This window comes from Typopeltis vanoorti, chromosome 19, assembly GCF_054136105.1.
Source record: "Typopeltis vanoorti isolate ZY-2024b chromosome 19, IOZ_Tvanoo_1.0, whole genome shotgun sequence".
Taxonomy (NCBI): domain Eukaryota; kingdom Metazoa; phylum Arthropoda; class Arachnida; order Uropygi; family Thelyphonidae; genus Typopeltis; species Typopeltis vanoorti.
This window is the reverse complement of record NC_143567.1, coordinates 2,152,445-2,175,224: the sequence shown is the minus strand read 5'-3', so window position 1 is coordinate 2,175,224 and position 22,780 is coordinate 2,152,445. Positions and strand designations below refer to the sequence as shown.

The following is a 22,780-nucleotide window of genomic DNA, read 5'->3' as shown; positions in this document are numbered from 1 at the left end:
TCTGTGACTCGCTAAGGGTGTCTACTACTGTGAATGGCTGTCTACTAGTTAGGGCCAAATGGCCTCGCCTAATCGCTTCGGGGATAAAAGACAGTACAGGATTTCTATTTTTATTATTGCTTGTAGCTGTGGTGAGTCTCAAGACGGTCACTTGCGAATGAATGAAGCATTGTTTAAACATGTCTGAACCTTTCTTGCACGAACGAACGAACACAAATATCATTCTGTTAGAGTTCTCACCCGCATACTTTTCGTTTTCTTTAATTTATTGTCATCAGGTTGTCAAATAAGCGCAGACTAGTGTTGAGTGTGAGACTACTTTTTTATTTTATCAGATCCACGCACACGAATGATCACAATACATTACATGCACATTCCTTCTTCCCTCCTCCACTCTTGCCTACATCCGGCAGGATGTAGGCAAGAGTGGAGGAGGGAAGAAGGAATCTGAATCTGTTGATATGTTTCTTGAGCTGCTGAATGTGTGAGGAAGACAGAGTGAACTAGGCTGTTCCGAAGAACAGAAGTAGATGGAATGAAAGAGTAGGGAGCGAAGCTGGTTTGGTAAGTTTGAAGCCGAACAGAAAATTGATGTTCACCAGCAGGTGCTATTGAATTTACAGTTTACGGATAAACATGATGAATGAATGATGATGGTCGATTTCAATGTTTCAGCGGAACACTCTCCGTCAGAAGAACTGTAGAAAAGATATAAAACTTTCACAAGCTTGCTTAAGCAGAATACAACATACCTCAATCGATAAGGACATTCCTAGCATTAGTTCGAGTGTAAAACAGGGAAGACCAACGTACAACTTGAGCTCCTGATTATTCGAATGAATGGTTTCGGGGGAATCTATAAACATTTCGGATATCAATTGCTTGAAGGAGGCAAAAGATCGCTTAACAGACTCCTGTGGAAACAAATATTTGATCGTCCCAACTTTATCAGCCATACGACCAGCGCTTCACTCTCTCTACTGTAATGTGAAGTTATCCGCTCCACTGATACTGCAGGACTGATGAATCGTGCATTTTCTGTCCGGTGTTGCTAGAAATTCATCGCCAGGGTTTATGAGGTCATCAATAAGTTTCGTCTGACTGCGCAGGAGGAACGTTGAATGATTGTGTTAGAAAATTGAATTTATTTAAGCAGAACACTTTCGTGCAATGTTAGGATATTGCAGTAATGGAACTAATTTGCTCTATAAAAGAAATAGAAAATCTTAAACATCCATATTTTGAGCAGCCAAAGGATATTTTTATTGCTATGACGAGGCCTTTTGTGAGAAACGAATGAAATTCACGAGTAGAAAGTTTGAAGCTTGTGGACACTTTCAAAACAAGCTTAAAAAGCAGTAACGAGAAGCCTTCCGGACTTCTCCCACACTCAGTAAGTTTAAAGGAAACGTTTGAAAATAAATTCAATAAGTTGCCGACCTGGTTGGCCAAGTGGTTAACACATCGGCTCTTCAATCTGCGGTTCGAATCCCGCCTTGGGCATGGATGTTTGTGAACGTCTTCAGGTGGGAGATGAATTTCATCTCCCGGTGTGAGACCACCGCCCTGCTTATTGGAGACCTGAAGTGGCTTGAAAAAGTACCACGCTTGGTCTCTAGAGCAGGGTAATAAAATATTACTAAATAAAATATTTCTAAATAAAACATACAAAAAAATATATATATATTTATTTATTTATTTATAAAGAAGTTTCGGCTTGTAACAGCTAGTTTCGGCTTGTAACAGCCTTAATCAGGTGACATTATAAAAAGAAAGAAAAAAGAAAAAAAAACACTAAAACACTGAAGCTTAAATAAACTATGAACATCATAGAGAGTCTCTATAGATAATTGAAACTAAATCGTTGTGGTTGTATTTAAAGCTGTTCTTTCGTTTGTTGCATTGTTGGGGAAGTGCGTGCTAGTAGCATCTCATGAACGCCAGTACATGATTACAGCTGAATCTGGGTTCAGAATCTGGGAGATTGTAGCTCAAGTTATTATTTAGATGAACAGGATTGAAGATGATTTCTCTAGATTCCAATTTTTCTCTCTAGTTCATCATTGCAACGGAAGATGTTAGTAGATTTTTCCCAGCAGACTTTGTGACTTTGGTTATCATCATTAAGATTAGCCGAGAAAAGGATATGACTTGATAATGCACTCGCTCGCTGTCTCTTATAAGTAATGTCCCTCATGTGTTCTTCCATACGCAATTCGACAGATTTGTCTGTCTGCTCAAAATAAGGAATATACACCAGGGTATTTGAGTTGATGATGACAAGGTTTTGGGTGGCTTATTAAGAAACGGATCTTTGGAAGTGGAGTGAACAAGGTTCTGATATTGTATTTTCTTAGAACTTTTGCTAATTTATGTGAAACTGTACTTATGTAAGGAATAGATATATTGCCTTTGAATCTATTTGTTTCTTCTGAGTGATGTCTAGGAGGATTAAGAAGGAATTTTCAATGATTCTCTTGGAATATCCATTAACTTCGAAAGAAGTTTTCAGATGGTTTATTTCTGTAAGAAGTTCATCCAGAAGAGAACGGGCTCTATGTCCCAAGGTGGAAATTATTCCAAGCTTATGAGAAGGGAAGTGATGGGACCGACTATATAGATATATGTTGGTATGTGTGGGCTTTCTATATATAGATATTTTGAGTTTACCAGAAGAGCGATTCAGTTTGACATCAAGAAAAGGCAAGGAATTATCCGTTTCAAGCTCGGCAGTAAATTTAATACTTTGATGTCGGCTATTGAGATTGTCGAGGAAAACCATTAGGGAATCATCTTCATGGCTCCAAATAATGAAGACATCATCTACATAGCGTTTCCAAACTTTAGGTGTTAAAATAAAGGAAGAGATAGCCTTGGTTTCAAAATCCTCTAAGTAAATATTTGCGAGTACAGGGGATAAAGGATTACCCATAGCCAGTCCATGATTTGGTTTGTAAATATTATCTTGAAATTTGAAGTAACCGGACGTGATGCAATGTGTAAGCAAGGCTAACATTTTTTTGGATAACTTGTCCTTGAGTAATGTTAGGACTTCATCTGTTGGGACATTAGTGAGCAAAGAAGTTATGTCCAAGCTAGGCATTATGTCATCTTCATTAACTGTAATATCCTTGATGTATGTAACAAATTCTGTAGTGTTCTTGATAAAGGATGGTGACTTGCCTGAAAAACGTTTTAGGTATTTGGCAAGTTTTTTGAAAGGTTGTACGTCGGAGAATTGATACCTTCTACAATGGGGCGTAATGGGGGTGTTCTCTTTATGGATTTTAGGAACACCATATATGCGAGGAATTAACTGATGAAGAGAGCGTAGAGATAAGCGAACGTTTCGGGATAATTCAGTTGTTGTTTTTAACAAGTTGTTTGTATGATTTTGAAGCTCACGAGTTGGATCTCTTTCGAGTATTGAGTAGGTATCATTATGTAGTAATTCAAGCATTTTATTCTGATAATCTTCAGAGTTGAGGATGACTGTTGCATTGCCTTTATCTGCAGGAAGGATAATTATATCTCTGTTGTTTTTTAAACTTTTAATAGCTTTGCGTTCTGTTGAAGTAATGTTATCGGCAGGTGGTTTTGAGTTATTGATAATAAAGATTGATTCAATACGTAGAAGTTTTGCATCTTGTGGAGGAAGAAAATAAGTAGCTTTTTCTATTTTTGTATTTTACCTCCCAGATTGTCATTCAGCTGTAATCATGTACTGGCGTTCATGAGATGCTACTAGCACGCACTTTCCCAACAATACAACAAACGAAAGAACAGCTCTAAATACAAAACGATTTAGTATCAATTATGTATAGAGACTCTCTATGATGTTCATAGTTTATTTAAGCTTCACTGTTTTAGTGTTTTTTTCTTTTTTCTTTCTTTTATAATATCACCTGATGAAGGTTGTTACAAGCCGAAACTAGTCGTGTTTTTATATTAAAACCTTTTTACTTAAATCACGGTTCTACTCATTCACTTCTTTATAAAAATATTTTTGTTAATCGAGTTAATGATCATTCTTTCATATATATATAAAACAAAAAATCCTTAACCCGGGTATGGGTTAAGAACCTATAGTACGAATGTACTATAGGTTCACAAATAAACCTTTCATGAGTGGGAGTGACATAATAAATGGAAGTAATAAGACACAAGAGTGGAAGCTTGACAATAAATGGGATGATTTAAATATCATTGCTTTAATGCTGTGCGTGCAAAAATGGGTTTTTATGCGAATTCCAACATGTTATAAGCGGATTAATATTTTAGAAGATAACGCAAAACTTTGCCTTAGCATTAATTAGTGTTTAGAACCAGAAACCGTGAGCTTACGGCTAAATAACCAACGTCAGACCAACAACAAGTAGGGTGGGTGTCTTTCACTAGATGATGAAATTCATCTGGTATCTTAAAAAAAAATTACGAAACATTGCTTGATAACAGCAAAACAATAACAGAAGATTATCGCTAGGAAATCTGGTCTTCTCGAAAATATTTTACACCCGAAAGAGAGAACGTAAAACAGGCTTGAGTCGATTCTAAGGAAATATTTTTTCTTCCTCATTTCATAATTAAAGTGGATCTCGTGTAAAACTGGATTTAAACTTTTTTTTTATCAACATGGTCCTTCTTTCTTCTATTTAATTAGCTGAAATATATTTAAACATTTCAGAAGAAAAACTTAGAATAAATTTGTTGGACACCAAATTGACGAATTATTAAAATATGAGTTCCTAAAGAGACGCACTAAAACAGAACTTAAAACCTGAAAAATCATTTCAAAGAGTTCAGAGGTCACAAAATAGGTTGAAATTATGCAGAACGAGTTGATCAAGATATTACACAAACGTTGGAAGGTCGACATGTGTCTGACGATTCGCGCTTCCTTTCATTCTCTCCTGAGTTTTCTTCCTTGATAATCTTGGTACAGCGAGCGACGAATGAGAGCGGGGGGGGGGGGGAGTTCCACCTGGACATCGCAGCGATGAAGCAACGACATCAAAGAAAATAGAATGCTTGTTATGACGGATTAGTGATGCTATTCAAAGAGAGGGAGAGAACGAGAGAGAGAGAGATGTTTTTATAAGAGGAAAGAAAATGCTTGTAACATTTTTAAAAATTCACATGGATTTCAATGCGTTTTACGCATATTTTATCATTTGCCGCATTTAAGTAAAATATACAGACTTGAATTTTGCTGGTTTGTATCCATTTTACAAAATAGATTTTTTTCTTAATTATAGTTACTTTTTTATTTATCATTGAATAATAAATAATACTTAATTAAGTTTTAGAATAAAAGATAAACTCCATATAGTCTTTAAAGGGCTTTTCTATATTCTGCATTCTTTAAAAGAATACACAGAACCGACCTGCACTTTTGCTGTAATGTTGAGTCATCACCTTATTGTGGTGCGCCCGTTAGTAGATATCGCCTTGGACACTGAACGAATGAGGATGAACTGGCAGTTTGGGATTTAGTCAATCAAATTGTATTCTGCATTGAGCTTAAATCAAAATACTATGCTGGTACAGCAAGATGAAATACCGTGCTAGCTGGGACATCACCAGGCCAGCGCCGTTTTCGTTACAGAACTAAGGCGAACATCAGCGGCTGGAACATACTTAAAACTCGATGTCAGCAGAGTTCAAGTTAGTCACACGAAAAAAAAAAAGTATCATCGGAAATGACGTCGAACTAGCACGAGAACTATAGGAGTACTAAGTCTACATAATTGCTAACCGAAATAAAGAAGACAAAAACAGGCGCGATTCTTCTAAATAACAAATATGAGATGCTACATTTCCGTAATAACGATGATAAGGATAGCAAGGAGTAGCTAAAGTCTTCAAAACCAAACATGTCTGATTGATATTGCCTTGAATGACAGGCAGGGCAACTTGGGGAAACAACCAAAAATGGAGAATTGAATTCATTTGCGCATCTGCCCTCACAGAAGGTTCTTCTAAGGAAACATTTTGAGTAATCAGAGATGGCTGTTGACATAAAGAAAAAGAAACAGAAAAAGCTGATTTTTGTTGGAGATCTAATCAGAGAAATTGGAAACGAATACCAGATATATAGAAATGTTTTGGAAAAATCGGAGGCAACAGTGAAGCTAATAATAATGGTAAGCACAAGATGCATTTCTATTAAGACACGGACTAGTTGTTACTAACACAATGTTCCAACATAGAGATGTTCACAAAAATACGTGGAGAGAAGAGAAGAAAAAAACTAGTCTCACTAACGATATCATTGGGGATAGCAATATCTTTATGCCAGGTCGGGCCACACGAGTACACAGAGGATTTAAAATAGGAAGCGATCAGCATTGATTATTAAAAAAAAAAAAAACGAATCAGAGGAGAGCTGTAAACTACTCTTCTTCTTCACGCATTCGATGTAGTATCTGTTGCGACCAAGACCTCATCTTCTTTAATAGTATCTTTTAATCTTTTTCTAGGTCTTCCTGTTCTTCTCTTATTCTTTGGTTTCCGACTATAGACTTGTTTTATTATTTTATCTTCACTTCTTTCCACGTGTTCAACCATTTTATTCTTCGTGTTGCTACCCAATTGTTTATTGCTTGTATTTCACACAGTTTTCTTATATCTGTATTTTTTATTTTATCTAATCTCGTTTTATTTACTATTTTTATTCAATTTCACCTGTGTTTCATATTTGTCTTGTTTTCCCAGTGTCTGGTCTTGTTTCCTGCATTTATGTCATAATAGGCCTGATTACTGCTTTATAAATTCTGGTTTTCTTCTCTACTCTAAGACGTTTATTTTTCCATATTGTTTCGTTCAAGCATTCAGATATTCTTGAAGCTTTTGCGACTTGTTCTCTGACTTCTAGACGTGGCCTTCCTTCCCAGTTCAGCTGTATACCGAAATAGTTGTAATTCGTTTTTTGTTCAATAATAGTACCTTCGAATTCTGATTTGCATCTTTGTGGTTCTTGTGATATTGTCATACATTTTGTTTTAGTTTCTGATATCTTCATATTATACAATTTTGCTGCTTTATTAAATGTATGTAGTAATATTTGTACGTGAGTTTCATTTTCTGCAATTAATGTTACACCATCTGCACAACATATAGTTCTTATTATTCTATTGTTTATTTTCGCTCCTGTATTTTATTAACTTTTTGTATTATTTCATCCGTTATTATATTGAATATTGTTGGACTTAAAGAGTCTCCTTTTCTGATGCCATTACTAATTTGTGTCTCTTATTTTTCCTTGTGTTTTTATTACACAGCTATTATTATCATATATTTCTTTAATTATTTGTATTATGTTATCTGCTGCTGTGAAATGCTTTTCCCAGGTCTATAAAGCATATAAATAGTTTCTTATCGTATTCTGTTGTTTTCTCTATCAATTGTCTGATTACGAGTATTGCACCTGTACATCTTCTCTGAAACCTTGTTGTTCATCTAACAGATTACTTTCCTTTGTTATTTTATTATTTAGGATTCTTGTTCGTACTTTTAATGAGGTATTTAATAAATTTATCCCTCTATAATTTTCTGGGCTTTTAATCTCCTTTTTTAAATATTGGTATTGTTATACTTTTTCTTCCATTCTACCGGTATGTTTTTTGTATTTATTATTTCATTGTACAATTATTTAACCTCTGAACTATAATTTCTTTACTATTTTTAATAATTCATTATCGATGTTATCTAGACCTGGTGATTTCCTATTTTTCAATTGCATTTTCAATTTCTCTTATTTCAATTTGCGTTTCTGTTGTATTTATTTCTTCTTCTTGGTCTGTTTGTTTACCTAGTTCTACTTTGGTTTCAGCTGTTTGGTTCTAAAGGTTTCTAAAATAATTTTCTAATTCCTCTATTTCTACTTTTAATACTGAGATGTATTCTACTTCTTCCTTCTTTTGTGTATTAAGAAATCTCCACATTTGTTTCTGTTTACCATGGAAATCATGTTCAAGTTCTTTTGTGCATGATTCCCAAAATTGATTTTTGCTTTCTATTTTCCTTTGATGAACTTTATTTCTCATTTCTTTATATTCTTTTGTCTGTTGTTTTCATTTGTAGATATTTTTGATATTTTTCTTTCTTTTGTTAATATTTTATGTCTTCATTAAACCACGGAGTCCATCTTCTTGATTTTGCTATTCTTTTTTTTTACCCCAAATACTTCTGTTGCTATTTCAGTTAAATTGGTTTTAAAATTTTTCCAGTTATCTTCTACATGTTTATTGTCCGCTGCTTAATGGGTTATCTTGAAACTTTAGTTTTAATCTCTTGTCGTATAATGTTTTTATGCTTCCTTCTTTTAATAATTCCACTTTAAATTTTATTTCGGCATTGTGTTGGTTTTCTTTAGGTTTTATTTTCACTCATCTCTTGCAAAGTCTTAGTTTACATATGAACAGATTATGATCACGTCCAATTATTTCTGCTGATGCTAACGCTCTAACATCTATTATTTCTGATGGGTGTATTACTTTGTTACATATAATATAGTCTGTTATTGATTCCTGACCTCTTGTGTTTTCAAAAGTTATTTTATGCTGTTTTCTTATGCTGATAAAACTTATTATTTGCACAGAATTGTATCAATGTTTTTCCATTATTGTTTCTTCATTAAATCTTTGCATGATTCCATTTATTGGTATATTCGCTATTCTTGCATTTAAGTTTCCCATTATAATTAAATTTTCATTTGGTTTTATTTCTTGTATTATTTGTTGTAAGTTCTCATAAAAAGCTTCTGTTTTTTCTTTTCTTCCTTCTTCTGGGGCATATACTGTGATTATATTTATTTTACCTCTATCCGTTTTTATAGTGTTAACATATTAATATTCTTTCATTTATATATTTATATTATTCTATATTTTCATTTAACTCTTTACGTATTACTATCCCTACTCCGGCTTCAGCTCTGTTTTGCTTTAGCTTTTTTACTCCACTGTAAACTTAAATATACAAATATCATTCAAGAAAAAAAAAAGTTTAATAAGACGAACCAAACCTTGGAACTCATTGGCAGACTCTGACCGAGCCAATGAAGTACAAGGAAGCGTTGTCTGAGTGCAAGTCAGATATCAAAGAACTGAGTGTTGGGCTCAGAAAATAAATAGTCGTGGAAAAGAAGAAAATGTATTGGAAGTTCTTATCCAGTAAAAAGTCACAGCACATTGTGACTAAACAAAAGTCAGAGGAAGTGTTTAGAAAAAATATAGAATGTGAATATAAGAAAGGTAGCAAAAAGTTCTAGACTCAACTGAAAAAAAAAATAGATATCGGGAAAGAGCAATGAAAAAAGAATCGGAGATAACAAAAGACTGAAATGGCATAAAAACGGAAGATATGGATATCTGGAATTATTACTTTGAATGATTGATGAATGCTACAAAAAAGTGACAGCAGAGAGGTAGAAATGTTCAAGAAGAATGCAATCAGGAGCACATTCAATACCTGAGATTAAAAAAAAAAAGCCATAAAAACTAGAAATATGGAAAGAAAACTGGAGTAGATGATATTCGAACAGAAGTGTTCAAATATGGAAGCATAAAAGCTTTGCAGCGGAAACACTGCATATTCAGAAGGCCAAATTCCGGATGATTGGAGCAGAGCTCTCATAGTTCGCATCCCTACTAAGTGTTCGAATTGAGATTTATGCAAGCATACTTGAGAAGAGGCTAAGAAAAATTGTCGAAATAAAACTTGGAGAAGAACATGCAAAATAGAAGTCTGAGGATCCGATTTTCAGTTTCAGATTTCTCAATAAATTGTTCAGAAATCATGGGAATGCAACAAAGATCTGTATTAAAGGGTGCGATGATAAAATGTGTTCAAAACGGCCACGCTTATATGGTGTAAACTGTGTACTATATCGAGCAGTCTACATTTCAAGTTGGAATTCAATAGTATAAAGATGGTTCTCAAACCATCTCAGATGTTCAGAGGGTGCACATTATCCCTACTGTGTTCATTATTTTATATGCATCACATCGTGAAGGAAAGTCGCAGTACAGTGCAACCCTGATATCAAACTTAGCGTTTTACTTTATACAGATACCCTAAACAGCCATTTTAGTTGCCCGAGTGGTTAGCGTACTCGCTCTGCGCCATCACAGGTTTGAATTCCGCTATGAGCATGGATTGTCTTTAGGTGAGAGTTGAACATCATCACCAGGTATGATAGCACCGCCCCACTTATTGGAGGCCAGAAGTGGCTTGAAAAAGTTTTATGTTTGGTCTCTAGAGGTGGGTTTCCGGATTTTATATATATATATATATATATATATATATAAAATCCGGAAATATATGTATAAAATTGATAAAAATGGGTAAAGAATCCTAAGCCCTTCGACGTTATCATTGTTTGCATTCTGAAATGTATGTACAATGATAACTTAGTTGGTCACTTCAACAAAATGGGAAAGGTTAGTAATAAAGTTTTCTTGTTGTTTTCATGTTGTTGTTAGAATACCAGGAAAAAGAGAAGACAAAAATCTAGAAAATCTAAGTTTACCGATGCAATTAGAAGTGCCTTAGAAATAGAATATAAGATCTGACAAGTGCTGAAAGATAAATCTGTAGGAAAAGTGAAGTTGATAAGAGAAAAATGTAACGTTTCATGTAGTATCCTATAACACCACTGCTCGCCCCTTCCACGTACAAATCAGGAATCTAGTGATGACTTTTTCACGTGGTTCCCACCCACGAAAGGTTATTAGTAAACCTACAGTACATTTGTACCATGGGTGGGCTAAGGATTTTTTCCTCATTTCCATCAATTTTTTTTATTGATTTTTGCTTTGAATTTTGAATTCTGTGCTTTAGAATTCGAGATTTTTTCATCCACCTTAGTTACAAAATCCTCGATGTTATCGATTCAATCGCTGGTTGTAGGATCGACATCATTTTTGCTTTTCTACCGAATTCATTGATTCTACTGCATATTCACTCATCTATGGCTGTGCTCAATATAAAAGTCTGATTATTTATGATTACCCAGTTTCTCGTATTCTGTGTCCACATTCCGTGAATTTTCCACAGTAATGAGAAGCACCGAAAATGTCAATCTATGAGCGTTTTATGAACAAAAATATTGTGTCGAATTTTCTTCACTTTATTTATGAAGAAAAATGAAATTAAGGCCTTCGTCTTAACTGTTCATACGAACAAAGTAAAATAATCAGCATTATGATATTAATTACTAAGTGAGGTTGTTCAGCGTCAGTCAGCAGCAGAATGAATCACAAAACAAACGAAAAGTGAGCTGGTCTGTTGATGATGCAAAAAGCGCACTGTTTATATTTCAGCTAGTCGGCGTATTTTAAATCTAGGTTTCACATATTGTTCTTAATTGAACGAACGGGCTTCAAACAATTCCGAGAAAGAAAGAAATGCGATTTTTTTCAGCTAAGATGGAATTTGATGGAGCAACCTTACTCGTATACCTGGCAAGTAACGAGTTTTTACTCTGCAAAGTAGAAGAACCAGTCCTTAAAGCCCATGTATTAGCATACTGATTAATTTCATGTGACAAATGGCCTTCTATTGGAGAAAAAATATCCAAGCTTGCAGCTTGCCTTCAATACCAAGCTGGTTTTTTTTTCCGGTAAAGGCTTTTGCCATTCGAAATTAAGGAATGAAAAAGCTCAACATTTTAATGTGTTGTGTACAATTCAAATCCAATATTTGATTGGGATATTTAATGTTATAAAACACAAGAACGCGCGTAAAAGTCATTCACTCATTCCACAATGAAATTTCCTCCTTTTTTTTAATTGTTTTGTAATCCTACACAATGAACACAACATCTTATAAAATTTGTTCACAAAATATCACAAAGAATTTAAATAAATTTCGGTACAACAGTAAAGTCGAGTATAAATTCTGTTTAGAGCTCTTCATGGAAGAAAGCGAAGGGTAGTGGTGGGGGGCTGGGGAGTTCCAGTATCCGACTGAGATATGTTCCTGAAAAAGACTTTGATTGAATCTTTGGGGCAGTTTTCCCATGTTATAATGGGGGGAGGGAGACTTTCTTCCCCATCTCCCTCCCCCAAAACCGAATAAGAAACTCAAAGATCGGAATCAAAGAGTTTCATGCCGAATACAGTAAACTATAAAAGTATCGGCGGATACTAGCGTAAGCCAAAGCACGTAGTACAAACTAGGACAACTCGTAACAAAGGTGAGTTCTGATCACTATTCTTAGTATTTCCCATAATGTAAAAACACATCTCCTTGGAGATGTATGATGTTGTACATTATGGTGGAAGGTCACTACCCAGACCGGTTTCGACCTTTGTTGAGGTCTCATCAGTGAGTAGGTAGACCAAATTAATATGAGGGTATAGCGAAAAGAACTTATATACTCTGCTATATACTCCATCTCAATTTATCCCACTATTAAAATATTATTATTTAAGAATAATATAGTTCACGAACAATATACATGGTTAGTAATATATTTTTTGAAAGATAAATACATAAAAGAGAAGGAAGACTTTAGTGGATTTATTATTTTTTAAAATTATTTTTAACTATTGTAAGAATTTCACAATACAATAGTCATCCAATATCTTCTTCAGCTCCGCTGCCCCGTAGGACATACATTATCAAATGAAATGAAAAATTCTATTTATTGGAAGAAAAGACCGGTGGTGAGAGGGGGGGGATTATTGGAGGTAAAGTTTGAAGTAGTTCACATAAGTCGAAATGGTCGAAGTCTTTGCTTCTATCTCGATCGATTTTATTAGTATTTGTGTTTTAAACTCATTCTTAAATATCGATGTCATCGAGACTGTAAATTCGCTTAATCATTTGAAATTATTGAATAAAACTCTAGATAAGAGTAACAGCAGGAGGTATAATGACAGTGAAGGAATTCCGCTCACATCCAACTGATTACAATGTCTTCGAAAACTCCTCGAGTGCAGTCCCTAACGTTCTGTACACAAAGACTAGAAATGGCAGCACCTCCTACATCTGTAATCGCAGGGTGCACATCACGCTGCGTATTAACTAATATTCAGATTCGAAAAAAAAAAAAAAGACCTAAGATCTCTCTTGTCTTCTCTCTCTATCAATGAAGAAAGCAGCAACAGAACAAAGACAACAGAAGGTACCTTCGTGATGGAGACATTATTGCAATTGAATTAAATTCTTAAAATGATTATTGTTATGAAATGAGACTTACACTGTTTCAACGTCTGCTGTTTTATAAAAGAGCTTTACAAAACAAACCCCTTGGCACAATCTCTTTATACTCTGATTTAATGAGTGACTCGGTCGCGAGAACGTTTGTCTTCGACTGAAAATTTCTGTTCCCTTTCAGGATGGAAGAAAAACTTACTAAGAGCTTTTCGGGAAGAAGAGTCGCGTGATTATTTACATCATTTTTATGTGATTTCCATCGATGAACGACTAGAAATCTATTATACATTAATGTTAGTGCTGCGGGAGACTCGTGTGACCGCTTCAGACACCCAAGAAGTAAGGTGGAGGTCTCATTGCCGAGCAACGAAAATCTCCTGCCGTATGAAGACTTCAGAAGCGTCCATGCGGAATTCGAACTTCGAGCTTCACTCGCCCTAAACAGCCAGTCGATAATCGCTTTCAAAAAGGAAAGATCGAAATTCATCTACAAAAAAATCGACGGAAATTGGATATCCGAACATTAAATTACTCAATTTATTTCCAGACACTTTCTTAGCATTTCAAAATGTACCAGACAGGGCTTTGCGCACTCTCTCTCTCTCTCTCTCTCTCTCTCTCTCTCTCTCTCTTAAATTTTCTAGCATTGGTGGCAGCGGCAGTTTCCTAATCAAACGAGGAATTTCATTTTTTATTCCTCATCTTCTCCTGATGTGACTCTCTCTGATTCCTGACGCATTTCACAGACAAGAAATTGAAAGAAATTTCAAACGATATCCACCTTCTCTTCTTAGAGTTGGGCATTTAGAAAACGCGACGATAGATCCGTTAATCGCAAATTCCGGAAAGAAGGACGGGCTTCACGCCGTATCGGAGGCCAATGGCATTAAACATTTCGTTAAGGCGTTTATTGATGATGCGAGGATTTTCACTCCCCTATACTCGACCGTTTTGTGTTCAACATTCTGTTGGAAGGTTGTTTCCTCATCACTAAAACAAATCCCGTAACTTGCACTTTGTTATCTGGTGTGAATGTGCGACAACACTTGACATTTTGTAGGGACAGATTTATTTTATTCAAATTAAGTGGATGTTGAATCGAACATTATTTCAAAGCCGAATAGAGAAACTACAAGAGTTTCGTGCCGAATATAGAAACTTTAAACTTTCGGCGGATCCAAGCGTAGGCAAACCTACAGAGGCAACTCGTGGTAAAGGATCCTGTTTGCAACTCCTCTGATAAAATATAACTTCTGCATCACTTCGACCTGAGTATTTACATCTGGGTCTACCTATCCACTGATGAGACCTCAACAAAAGTCGAAACCGGTCTGGGTAGTGACCCCCCCCCCCCATAATGTATAACATCTTACATGTCCGCAAGGAGATGTGTTTTACATTATGGGAAATACTAAGGAAAGTGATCAGAACTTACTCCACGAGTTTCCCCTGTCATGAAAGGTTTGCTTACGCTTGAACCCGCCGAAACTTTTATAGTTTCTATATATTCGGCACGAAACTCTTGTAGTTTCTATATTCGGCTATGGAATAATGTTGGATTCAATATCCACTTAATTTGAATAATTTTGCATCGCCGAAGTGAAGCCTTTTGGCTCTTTATTTTCAGCAAATTTATTTCTTTTTAATAACCTTCCACGCCGTTGACATATTTCACAGCGTGTTATCATTTTTCTTACCGATTTCTCACCGAATTGGCATTTTATGGAATCTCGTGCAAAATTTCTGTCATCCGGGTTTTGTGGAATGGAGCTTTGGTACAGGAAGTCGTTTTCAGGTTCAGTCCTAACAGCGGTGGCCACCATTTTACGAACACAAACTTGTTTTTTGAAGTTCTCAGTATACTGATGTACATTTCGTTTCTATATTCATTTCTTTTATTTGAAACCGAGCAGAGTACTTATGTATATTAAATTAAACACAACGACCAAGGAGATAAACTACAGCAAGTCACCAGATTTCATTAAAAAATCTAAGTTTTCTTTTCTCAAATACCTTTCTTATTTTTTTCAGATGGATCTTTTCCTCGCTGAAAAGATGTACCACGTACTCGAACTTGATGCAAAGTTGTCGTCGCACCCACTGATTCAGCAAGTGGATGACCCCTCATTAGTAACAGAAATGTTTGATTTTATTTCCTACAGCAAGGTAAGTCATTGAGGATGTCAAATTCATAAGCTTTAAAATAAAATATTTTTCCTAAGCAAAAGCATAAGTGAATGCATTTGGCGAGTGTACACTGTTTTCATTTCGAAATGAGTAAGGACCGCCTTGCTTATGGGTCCTCGTTAGATTGGGGGAAGGGAAGATGTACTCATAAACCTATAAGGACTGCAAAACCCAACTTAGACGTCTAACTGTTCTAATATATAGCACTGAGTTTCACGTCATGCATCCAGTTATTAGTTATCCGCCAGGATTCTGAACGAACAAGAATGGCACCTCGTGCAAAATTTTCTGCAATTTGGGACAAGCAAACTCCTGTGCAACTATAAAAACAGGCAGTAAAAACAAGAAACGAGTGCATTCTCACACAATGTTTAGTGAAGGCAGCAATGTATAGTAATAGATAACAAGGCTGGTCTGTCGGAAATTTGCAGAAACCTGAAATTAATAGTGTACTTGAGACCGGGTTCCGTACTGAAGGTTTTAGAACTAAAAGAGTTGATCAAATGGTTTCTGACCACAGATATCAGCGTTCTCATAAATATTAGTGAAGCGAGCAGATGGCGTGCATCATATTGAAAAGGAACTTGACAATGTTAGCAGTCATTAAAATGTGGGAGAAGAACTAATCTAAGGCCACTTCATATTAATTGAGGACACTTAAACAAAACAGAGGATGAAATATTAACAAAAGAGGTGTTTGAAACAAAAATCGAAGGGAAAAAACCAGGTGAGGAAGGTCAAGATATAGGGGCCTGTTGCACTTCGGAGAGTGAACTTTGGGACCTGGTAAACACCACACCAATTTGGATGAAAATGTTAGCAGGATTAGTCATGAAGTATAAATTTCTTGTACACCCTTCAGGTTATACATCAAAACACTCACAATGACAACTAGGATATTAAATCCATAAGCTTAAAAGTTGACCAGTATTCGTCAGTAAAAAGTGAATGCAATAAGCGAATCCACTTTACATTTAAAAGGTGTAATGGAAAAAGAAGAGAGAGAGAAAAACTTTATTAAAGAGTGGATGCGAAATCTGTTCTTGTAAGGCTTTCTTTGACTGCATCGACAACGGAATTTTCGTGTCATAATTCTTTTATTTAAGATAACTGTTTTTCCTTCTAGAATTCCGAGTTGTTGGCGTTGCGAACTATCTTCCCAAACAAACTGTGCCGACACAAAACTTCCCGTTTGCATTCGTGACAATTCTCTTACTGCGTCTACACTGCCTCCTCTCGTGTCTGTTGTCAATGACATATATCCGTTAGCCGCTGTATATTGTACCGGGGCGTGTATGCGAGTGCACGAGGCGTTAAATGAGCTCACAATGGATCAGTTTTATTACTTTTTCCCGCCGAACTTCTCTAATATTTCCGACACTGTTGTAATGTGGTAATAATTCAGGCTTGAACTTCGAGTGCTTAACGATGAAAGAAGTGGAGCATAACAGAGGTAATCTCCGAGAGGTAATTGCTAGTAAAAGCTCGCATTCTGATGTCACCAACACACAATTACAGTTCTGGTTAATGAAACTACGGCAAATGAGTCTAAAGAGAAAAATCCGCATTTGACCAATTTTTTTTTTTAAATGTTGTTCTGCTTCTTACATTTATTTCTGCGTTCCCACTTTCGCAGAAATTTTTCCAAGCTGAGAGCTGGTCGAACATTTATTACAGCCTTCAACTTCGTGACGAAGGAACACCAAATTGGATACATCGCTGCACTTTTAGATAAAAAGAACAAATAAAGAAAGAATTCGCGGATAATAAATAAAGGAAAAAACTGTTATTAATAATAAACTATTAAAAGTAAGTAATACTTGAATAAAACCAATAAATTAAAAAATTCATTTTAAGCCAATAAATAAATTAGATTCTTCTCTAGTATAAATAACCCACGACCAGACATAAAAACAAAATAAACGCGCAAAAGCACAACCCGTTAGTAGTAAAATATGATATTAGTTCCATGGAAGTAATCTGGTACTGATAACCACATTGAAAGGTTTTCTGGACTACTTGACCTCTCGTCAGAGACGTGCGAGTTGCTTGATGGAGAAAAGCCTCTGCTAACAGTGTAAATATAGGCTTATAAATTGCACTGCTTGGGTATGAGAATAATTTATTTCTAATTTATGAATAAGGAAAAAATCTCCCTGGCTGTAGGGTTAGTAAAAATAAATAAACATCCGTCTTATGACATTAGAAAAAAAAGCAGCTTAAAGATGTGTTTGATGAAGGACATGCAGGTCGCATTTCGAGAGATCGAACGCTAATAAAGCAGAGAAAATGGAAACAAAGCACATCCCCTCTTCGCGTTATGCAGGGCCACTTTTGAATTAGATTAACAAAACAGAAAAATATTGTACTTTCTTCATCTCTTGGTATAAACGCACACTAAGATTCTTAGAAATTATTTTCTGTTTGTTAGTTCTTACTACCAAACAGCCGCTAATCAATGTGGCGCAAAAGTCAGCGCTCCAAAATCACTCATAAAAACAAATCAGAATATGAAACCGTAACATTTAGCACCTCTTCACGTGCTCTTTCTGCATCTTAGGAATCCTCTATAATCCACTATACAGTAAAAAATAATTCTTCATTTGTGTGCAATATTATATAAAAATTTCACTTATCTTGGCATCTTTATTGATAACATCAGAGGTCAAAACAGGCGCCTTGGGCTTCGCACTCCAGTTAAAAAAAAAAAAAAAAACTCAGCACACAATTCAGCCATCCACAATTAGCCCCAGTTGCTTTGGTGTAAACTGACGTTGAATAAACCAATAGCACCTGCGTCACGCTTAACTTCAGAACTTGTTTCTGAAGGTACATTGAATTACTAAAGGACAAAGCGACTTGTTCGCTAAACAAGTCTATATTTCATGCGCGAAAGAGAGAGTGAGTGAGAGAGAGAGAGAGAGAGAGAGAAAATGGAGCATTTAAAGAAGAAAGGAAAGGCTATAAAGAGAAAAAAGTTATTCAACCAAAAACTCAATATCGAACAATATTTACACTTTAGCATGCGGTGGGTACAATAAAATACTAGGGATGGAATGAATTTCTCTCTCTTCCCATTCAAGGATTAAATCTTCGGTTAGGACTTTACAAGGATGTTTAATGCAATTACCATCGAGCAATGAAATGAATCAGGAGGGGTTATAACGGTCTCTCTGTGTGTTAACAGGGCGATTTCGCTTGCACCGGGAAACAGTTATCGGAAGAGGATAACATCGAATCACCCAACATCAGTGAAAAAGGCATTCATTCTTCGCATCGTAGATGAAAATCGAAGGAGATGTTACTAACGGAAGGGCATCGTCGTTACTCCGACCCTAAAAATACAGCAACTGTGAATTACTTATTCATGTGTGACGAGTAAAAGACGAGCAAAGCTTATCAAGAAAGATCATTCACTGTGGGAAAAGTAAGATAAAAGAAATGTCAGTGTATCTTCATAGATAAGGAATGATCAGGGGGAGAAAGAAATCCAACCATCCTCATTGGTCGAGTGGTTAACGTGTCTGCTCTCCAACCGACTGTGGGTTCAAATCCTACCGTGGATGTTTGCGAAAGCCTTAAAGTAGGGCATGCATTTTATTCCCCGCTCAAAGTCGATTAAGTGAAAACGTTTGGTCTCTAGAGAAGGATTGATCCCCAGATTATCTTAGCGACTACTCGTTGTATTTATTATGCTGCGTTTCCTCTTACAATCTGCATTCGATATGGCAGCGAAGAGAAATGACAGATCAAGAATTTAACCAATTTCGGCGAATATTGAGAGGGGAGGGAGAGTAAGCAGGCAGCGTATGAAATCGTAAAGAGACAACTGCAATATCTGTAAGTGCGAAGTCCTTTTTTTCTTTCCTTTCAATACTTTCTGATTTCGTTGGAGTTGATTACTAAACGGCTTTTCAATTACAGGGGGCGGCTGTCTTAAGAATGCTGGAATTTGTCGTTGGAAAGGAAGACTTTCGAAAATCCATATCGGTAAGTGGCTTTGAACTTCTTACAAGAGTTTTCTGCTGTCTCTCTCTCTCTATCAGGATGGGAGAGGAAAACTATGGTAAATGAAACTAAGGTTTCTATAAAATGAAAAACGTGCTACACACTTAAGCTTTTATCCTTCATATTTATTTATTTGTTTTCGAATTTTAAAGAAGCGCGAATTAGCAAAACATGTTATTTAAATTTCGTAATGCAATGCACTTCAACTTTTAGGAACTTTAGTCTTCGCACTTTGCTAATTTCGCACTTCAAAGTTTTGGTTTGATTTCCTATTCTAAAACACTTCGAATAAAAAAGAAACTGCTTTTCGTTTACTTTGCAGAATTACCTGAAGTCGTATCACCACAGAAACGCAGAAACAAATGATTTGTGGCACGAAATCTCCAGCGTATTCGGAGAGGTAAACGTTTGCTTTTTTTTATTTTAAATGGCACCAGCCGATTATTAAATAATTATTTTTGTGGATTTTTAATTTTATGTTCTTATTCAACTTTTAAGTGGAAAGGTCAATCCGGAAAGTGACCGCCACAGAGTGGACATCAACTAGCCGCTTCAATTACGGCAGTAATTGCCCATGTTAGCTTCGAAATCCAAGCTAGTATCACGCATAGGTAATGATCCAACTTATTTCCAGTTGGACTTCCCACAGAATCCAGAATGGCTTCACAACTGCCATCTGAGCTTTTATTGCGTTTTCGCTTAAAACTAGCGACATTTGTTAAAGGAATGGGATGAACTCCATTTCAATTATCGCTTACTTCTATTCCATATATGATTTAATGGTTGTTAAGGAGAAATATTGATCCTCACTAGTCTGATTGCTCCGCATGTCAGACATATTAAATGTCTAAAGATATTCCCATTCCAGTATTTTAAGTAAGAACAGAAGGAAGTCATATGAGATGAGCCCTTCTCAGTGCAGTAATTTCCCTGGAAACAGCGGTATTTTTAGAACACCTTTTGAAGGAAATAAAAACAATTATGATTAAGATTGCTTCTGTAAGACGGAGCAAACAAAATACAAAACTCGTTCTGAGATTACTTTGGTGTCGTCTTCAGAACAGTATGCTTTAGAGTCACCTCCTATTGCAATAATTCGTGAGATCCAAAGCTAACCTTCTGCGCCATCAGTGAGAGCTATCAGGTTCCATTACTTTTCATCAATTTTGATTCTGCACCGTAACTTAGTTGGGACAGACGAGTCCTTCAGTCGGAAAGCCCGGAGTTCGAATCCCGTCCATGACGTGAGGAACCTTTATCGGATCTTTTCAAAACCCTGCCAGCTCCGGTCTCATATGGTGCTAACTGGGTTTTTTCCCTCCAGGAAACTCGGGTTTTTATCCTTCAAAACAGGCAAATTATCCCCCCCCCCGAACATGCATATTTTTATATCTAGAGATATAAAGTGCTTATTCTCAGAGGGATTGTAGCAGAGCTCTGACAAGCCGGTTGCATTAAAATTGCGTAAAAATAATCCTCATTAGGGGATTCAACCCGTATAAGGATGGATGAGAATTGAATGATTAAAGCACTGCGGAGAAAAATACGATAAACAATCAAGAATACTAGCAATACTGTAAGATGTGTATACTTGCTGCATCTAGTTTAATGTGGTAGCTCTATATCTTGTCCACTAAAATTTTCCTTAAGTTCTATTCACCTCTCATATACGTGGCCACTTTACCTGAAATCTTCACTTTATTCTGCTTAACAATAATCTGCTCATCTTACGCCTCGAAATTAATCCCTTCTACAACAGGTTACCAACTGCCACTCTGAATAATGTAGAAAAATGTATTTGTTTTAAGACTGCGCTATTCTAAATTATGTGTACAGCATGAGTAATTAGGTTTGAACATATGCAAGATCTGAATATTAATATGCTCAATTCTAAAAAAAAGCTAGTCGTGGCAATTCATACTTTAATAGGCTCGCAGGTTCGATATTTATTTGGAAATAGTGCATTGGCGGATAGATCAAGCAAGAGATTTACATAAACAAAACATATTTATTTTTAACTAAATCAATTGTTAATTTTTAACAATTATTGATTTAACTAAATCAATTGTAAATCGATTGTATGCATGTGCATGCTCATGTATACAATCGATTGGACATAACATATACAATTCTAAATCAACTTGTTTACAACACTTAGCTATCTAGAGCTGCCTCTTACGCTACTTAGTTAAGTATTCTATCTAGGCATACATAAGTTAATATTTTCCTTCTCTCTCTATTCCTGCAATTTTTTTTAAACTAACTAATCACAATTTAACTTCAGTAAGCATACACACAATTCTCAAGTGCAGCTGCTTCAACATTAACAGAGCAGAGCTTACTCACATTTGCATTTCACATACAGTCCTAACAACTTGGGTGAAACTTCCTAAATTTCTACTTTCTTCCTGGGTGATGACTATAATCTGGACGGCTCCTGGCGGATCTGCTGCGGCAGTTTTCCCAGGAAAGTGTAGATTGATTCTCCGTCGATAAACTAGAACCACTGTGGACGCCGTGAACTCCCCACGATCGCAGCACGTCCTGCAACTATTGGAAAATATCTCAGACGGTAACGGCCTCTCCTGGACCCCCCTTCCCCCCGGGCTTGGGGTCATGCAACTGGAGCCAAAGTCTCGACACGAGCAAAACTAAGAGAACTCCAAGAACCCTTTTATATTTCTGTTTATTCTTTTTTCTTTAGCTGTAACTCCCCGAATCATCTGCGAACATGATGATGTCACTTGGGCTACCTCTGTTTTGGCGTCAAATTTCTACATTTCATGACCTTTGAAACTTACTGGGGCAAATATAATCCGGGCTAATCCCTTAATTTTCGTTGCACATAGACTTTCAATAGATACAACTTAACAGTAGAATCATTGCTCTAGTTTTTAAAATTTTCTGATTTCTATACGATTTAAAACCCATGTAAAAGCCATCGCGGAAATTCGTATAAAATTTCACAGCGAGAAATTTTTTCACCTCTGACCGCTGTGAAAATATCTTCCGAATGACTTTTTTTTTTAACACTCAGATAAAGAAATCGGAACGCCTGAAAATCCTCTTCCTTAACTTTCATCAAGAATCACGATTAATCCTCTTATGCTGACGAAACTAAATCGTTTTGTCTGTGGGGGGCAAGAAACATTGGACGATGCTCTCTCACTCATAAATTCCATCGTAACACAAAAAAGACAACTCAACGTGAAGCAATATTCCGAGTGAAAGCTATCACAAGCAGCGCGATTCTGCACCTCATTCTTCTGGAAATATGATCAATATAAAACTGCACTACCAATAACGAAGCATAAAGAAAGGTTGTAGGAAGGAGAAATACAACAGACAGACTGCAATATTTCCAAGCATTCGCACATCAGCCCTGGTTTTAACGTATTGTCTTGGAAAGAAATACAAGCCTGTG

At 36.0% G+C, this 22,780-nt stretch overlaps 1 protein-coding gene across 2 annotated transcripts in view; it reads left to right on the top strand.

Annotated features, from left to right (window-relative positions):
- The window catches only part of LOC150095819 (uncharacterized), a 178,747-nt gene that overhangs the window by 129,192 nt on the left and 26,775 nt on the right, over positions 1–22,780 (top strand). For both annotated transcript variants that reach the window (XM_090409107.1, XM_090409106.1), the window contains exons 25-27: positions 15,193–15,327; positions 19,273–19,338; positions 19,679–19,756. In XM_090409107.1, the coding sequence (XP_090265233.1) occupies positions 15,193–15,327; positions 19,273–19,338; positions 19,679–19,756 (279 nt within the window). The remainder of the gene's footprint in view (positions 1–15,192; positions 15,328–19,272; positions 19,339–19,678; positions 19,757–22,780) is intronic.